Genomic DNA, 5,004 nt, shown 5'->3' with positions numbered 1-5,004 from the left:
TTAAGAATACAAAATGTAAATGAGAAGAGAAAAAAAAAAAAAAAAGAAAAAAACGGATGCCCAGCGTGCTTTAGCCTGTTATAAGCTGTTGGATATGTCACAGAGGTTTTGTAGTAAGGGTGTCGTTTTAGAATCTCTGCACTTCTTTCACTCTTGGGCTTTTGGCGCTCTTTGAGGTTGCTGGGGAGTCGTTGAATCGGCTGTTCGGGTTGTTGCGCATATTCCTTTGCTGAAACGGGGAGAACAACGCTGGAGGACCAGGAGAATGTTGAGGGTGGTTGACGGGGGGAGGAATGAGGAACTCTGTGTACCAGTCTGGTAAGCTGACAGGGGCGATCTGCAGGTTTTCGCAGAATTTCAATAGATCCTCCGGTACCCTGAGCAGATACTGTTTTCCCATGTAGTTAGCCTGCAGGGCAAAGGGGAATTTCCACCTATATGTGATATTTTTCTCTCGTAGTACCGCGAGGAGGGGTTTTAGGGCTCTTCTGTTCTTCAGGGTGATGGGGGACAAGTCCTGGTACAGCTGGATCGTGACACCCTCATGGACGATTTGATCCGCGGCTCTAGCCTTGTGTAGGATCTCCTCTTTCAGACCGAAGCTGGGGAGGCAGCAAATGATGTCCCTCGGGGGGTCGTTATCCGAGGCTCTTGGTCTGAGGGCCCTATGCGCTCTGTCGAAGTCGATCGGGGACTGCTCCGGCCTATCTATCAGGTTGTTAAAGATGGCGGAGAGAGTAGGCCTCACTTGATCGGGGTTCACTGACTCTGGGACTCCCCTCACCCGAATATTGTGTCTTCTCCCCCTATTATCGAGGTCTTCGATATGCCTGTTCATGTCTATTAAATGATGGCAGTGGTTAGTTGTGATGTCGTCAAGTCTGGTTAAAGCTCTGTCTCGTCTTTTCCCAGCGCGTTCTGTTACGGCCATCTGCTCTGAGAGCCGCAGGAGCTCAGTTTTGATGTCTGTGATGGCCGCCGAGAAGGAGCTTTTGATGTCTGCCGCGATGTCGGTCATCATCGCGTATGTTAGAGGGCCGTCAGTGGTGTCATTACCTCTGGTGGATTCCTCGGAAGCCGGGAGAGATACCTCATCATCCTCTTCCATATCTTCCTCCATGTGCAATCTGTGCGGAGGCGCCATCTTGGAGGCCTTGCTGCAGCCGTTGAAGCTGAATTTGTTGAGGTTTGTCGGTGTTATTTTCCGTTTAGGGGTGTTTAATGAGCGGAGGGATCGGTTGTGTGGCCCTCTCCTTGATTGGGAGGACATAGTCACCCAAGAACTGGCCGGTTTCAACTCCCAAGTCCCACGGGTTACCGGAGCTCCTTCACACTGCTGCCATTCGCATCGCGCGCCAAGCCACGCCCCCCAGGCTGAAATTGTTTGGTTTTAAATGTCTTTAAGAAAATTCATCTGACCCTTTATGTCCCCTAAATTATTAACATTTACTGTTTTTTTTTTACATACATGTTAAAATGCACATATTAGACCTAAACATTACCCCTCCCCCCAAAAAAATAATGTTAAAAAGGCAAGCCCCCTAAAAAAGGGGGAAAATTCTTAATGTTTTAATTTAAGAAGTATGCAATCCAAACAATAATTTAGACCTCTGTATCTTGTAAGTTATATTTTGAGATTTAATATATCTCAGATATACAGGCATACTCCGCTTTTACGTACACAATGGGACCGGGGCATGTATGTAAAGCGAAAATGTACTTAAAGTGAAGCAATACCTTTTTTCACTTCTAAATGTGTGCACTGCATTGCAATAGTCATTTACAAGCATAACTGATATGAATAATGCATTGATAACTAAAATAAACACAATATTCAAATAAAAATTGTAAGCTTACCCCATCTCATTGTTGTTGCAAGGCCAGAGCAGCTGAGATAATTCATTGTGGTAGGAAGGGTGAAGGCATACAGGTATCTTCTGTTTCACTAGTCAAATCTTCAAAGGCGAGACGCTTTCTTGCTGGCGAAAGGGGTGTACTACAAGAAGAAATCAGAGTAGGAGCAGGACTTGATGGTGATGTCAGAGCTGGAAATGGACTGTCAGGTATGCAGGTATCTTCTGTTTCACAAGTCAAGTCTTCAAAAATGAGGCGCTTTCTTGCTGGAGAATTGGGTGTACTACAAGTAGCAATAGGAGCAGGACACGGTGGTGATGTCAGAGCTGGAAACAGACTGTCAGTTGATGATGATCCGCGTGCTGATGGACTTTTAGAAAAGTATGTTTCTATGGAGGTTTGAAGTGTAGCTCTCTTTTTCTCCCTGTAGATTTCTTTGTAACAGGCATAAGCCCCTGAGATGTTAGCATTGACTTTGGAACTTCTTTCAAAATCCCTATCATGCTTTTCAAATAGAGCCATGGCGCTATCAAGATGACGGAAAGCTTCAAAGAGAATTTTTGTTGTTAAACCTTTAGGCTGATGATCAATGATCTCAACCCCATCCTGCACATCTTCTTCTCTCTCCTCTTCAAGTTCTAGAAGATCTTCATTGCTGAGGGACTCTGTGTGGGACGCAAGCAGTTCAGCAACATCTTCTGGCTCCACTTCCAGCTCTAACTGCCTTGCCATATCTACAATATTTTCAGTAACAGTAGCTACATGATCTTCACAGCCTTCTGAATCATCAACTAACTGTGGGCATAATTTTTTCCAGGCCCTTTTCATTGTGGTTTCCTTTATGTCATTCCAAGCATCTCTTATAGTTTTAATGCAATCCAAGATGTTGTAGCTTTTCCAGAATTTGGATAGGACTTCTTTACCGTCTCCTTCTTCTTTGTATATTGCTGCAATACACTTACTGAATGTTCTTTTTAAGTAGTTTAACTTGAAGGCGGCAATGACGCATTGATCCATTGGCTGCAGTAGTGAGGTAGTATTTGGTGGTAGGAACTGCACTCGAATGTTAGGGTTCAGCTCATCTAGTGTTCGAGGGTGTCCAGGGGCATTATCAACAAGCAGCAAAATGTGGAAAGGGATATTGTTGTCCTTGCAATAGGCTTTCACCTCTGGAACAAAGCAGGTGTCAAACCAATCTTCAAAAAGGGCTGCAGTAACCCATGCTTTTTTGTTAGCTCTCCAATGCACTGGAAGCCTAGTTTTAACGTAGTTCTTCAAAGCTCTTGGATTTTCCCATCTGTAAATTAGCAAAGGCTTTAGCTTTAAGGTACCAGAAGCATTGCCACCTAACAGAAGGGTTATTCTATCTTTAGCTGGCTTGTAGCCTGGCATTGATCTTTCCTGTATTGCGATAAAGGTTCTTGCAGGCATCTTCTTCCAGAATAGACCAGTCTCATCCACATTAAAAATCTGATCCATGGAGTAGCCTCCATCTTGAATAATTTTGGCAAGCTCTCTTGGATAGCATTCTGCAGCCTTATGATCTGCAGCAGCTGCCTCTCCTTGTATTTTAATGTTATGTAGGTTAGACCTTTTCTTGAACCTATCAAACCATCCACGGCTTGCAGAAAATTCTGCATCCTTTGCTGTCTCACCTTTCTTAGCCTTCAGGTCATTGAACAGACTTAAGGCTTTAGTTTGTATAATTGCCTGGTTGACAGGAACATGACGTGTAGTCTGATTTTCTATCCAAAGTATTAAGAGTCTCTCCATGTCTGCAACAATGCTATCTCTTTTTCGAATTGTTGTTGTGTTAACAGGTGTAGCACTCTTAATTTCTGCAAGAAGTTTTTCTCTGTTTTTTATGACGGTGTTAACTGTAGTCCGAGTGTAGCCTAGCCTTCGGCCTATTTCAGCTTGAGTTACACCTTCATCATACAACTTAATCATTTTAGCCTTCATATCCAAAGTAATTGATTTACGGCTTTTTTTGGTACTATCTGCCATTATTCAATGCGTACCTGGCAAGCAATGCTGGGCTGGCTGGCGGACACCTCTGGGCAATGCTGGGCTGGCACCTCTGGGTCTTGGTGCTGGCTGGCAGGCACCTCTGGGCCTTGGTACTGGCTAGTGGGTACCTCTGGGCCTTGGTACTGGCTAGCGGGTACCTATGTGCCTTGATGCTGGCTAGCAGGCACCTCTGGGCCTTGGTGCTGGCTGGTGGGTACCTATGGGCCTTGATGCTGGCTGGTGGGTACCTCTGGGCCTTGGTACTGGCTGGCAGGCACCTATGTGCCTTGATGCTGGCTAGCAGGCACCTCTGGGCCTTGGTGCTGGCTGGTGGGTACCTATGGGCCTTGATGCTGGCTGGTGGGTACCTCTGGGCCTTGGTACTGGCTGGCAGGCACCTATGGGCCTTGATGCTGGCTAGCAGGCAACTATGGGCCTTGGTGCTGGCTGGTGGGTACCTCTGGGCCTTGGTGCTGGCTGGTGGGTACCTATGTGCCTTGATGCTGGCTGGTGGGTACCTCTGGGCCTTGGTACTGGCTGGCAGGCACCTATGTGCCTTGATGCTGGCTAGCAGGCACCTCTGGGCCTTGGTGCTGGTGGGTACCTCTGGGCCTTGGTGCTGGTGGGTACCTCTGGGCCTTGGTGCTGGCTGGTGGGTACCTATGGGCCTTGATGCTGGCTGGTGGGTACCTCTGGGCCTTGGTGCTTGCTGGCAGGCACCTCTGGGCCTTGGTGCTGGCTGGCGGGCACCTCTGGGCTGGCAGGCACGATAGGTACCTGTAACAATGAAAATAACAGTGGGGGGGGTCAGGGGCTATGATGTGGGTCCAGGGCTGGTAGTGGGGGGGGGGTCAGGGCCAATAGCAGGGGGGCGTACGGTACTTACGATTATGCAGACTGTGGCTGGTGAACAGCTCTGGGCTGGCGGCACCTCTGAGCAGCGCTGGGATTGCTGACAGGCTGGTGGGTACCTCTGGGCCTTGGTGCTTGCTGGCAGGCACCTCTGGGCCTTGGTGCTGGCTGGCGGGCACCTCTGGGCTGGCAGGCACGATAGGTACCTGTAACAATGAAAATAACAGTGGGGGGGTCAGGGGCTATGATGTGGGTCCAGGGCTGGTAGTGGGGGGGTCAGGGCCAATA

At 48.0% G+C, this 5,004-nt stretch overlaps 1 protein-coding gene across 1 annotated transcript; it reads right to left on the bottom strand.

The window, feature by feature from the left end:
- Window positions 1-1,673: 1,673 nt before the first annotated feature.
- On the bottom strand, window positions 1,674-3,993 carry LOC120940602 (tigger transposable element-derived protein 1-like). The gene has a single exon (XM_040353554.1). The coding sequence runs from the start codon at window positions 3,859-3,861 to the stop codon at window positions 1,900-1,902; it is 1,962 nt and encodes a 653-aa protein (XP_040209488.1). The 5' UTR covers window positions 3,862-3,993; the 3' UTR covers window positions 1,674-1,899.
- Between the last annotated feature and the right edge of the window lie 1,011 nt (window positions 3,994-5,004).

The sequence above is a fragment of the Rana temporaria genome, chromosome 5 (assembly GCF_905171775.1).
Source record: "Rana temporaria chromosome 5, aRanTem1.1, whole genome shotgun sequence".
Taxonomy (NCBI): domain Eukaryota; kingdom Metazoa; phylum Chordata; class Amphibia; order Anura; family Ranidae; genus Rana; species Rana temporaria.
Note: the sequence above shows the minus strand (reverse complement) of the source record. Positions and strands in the feature narration are given on the sequence as shown.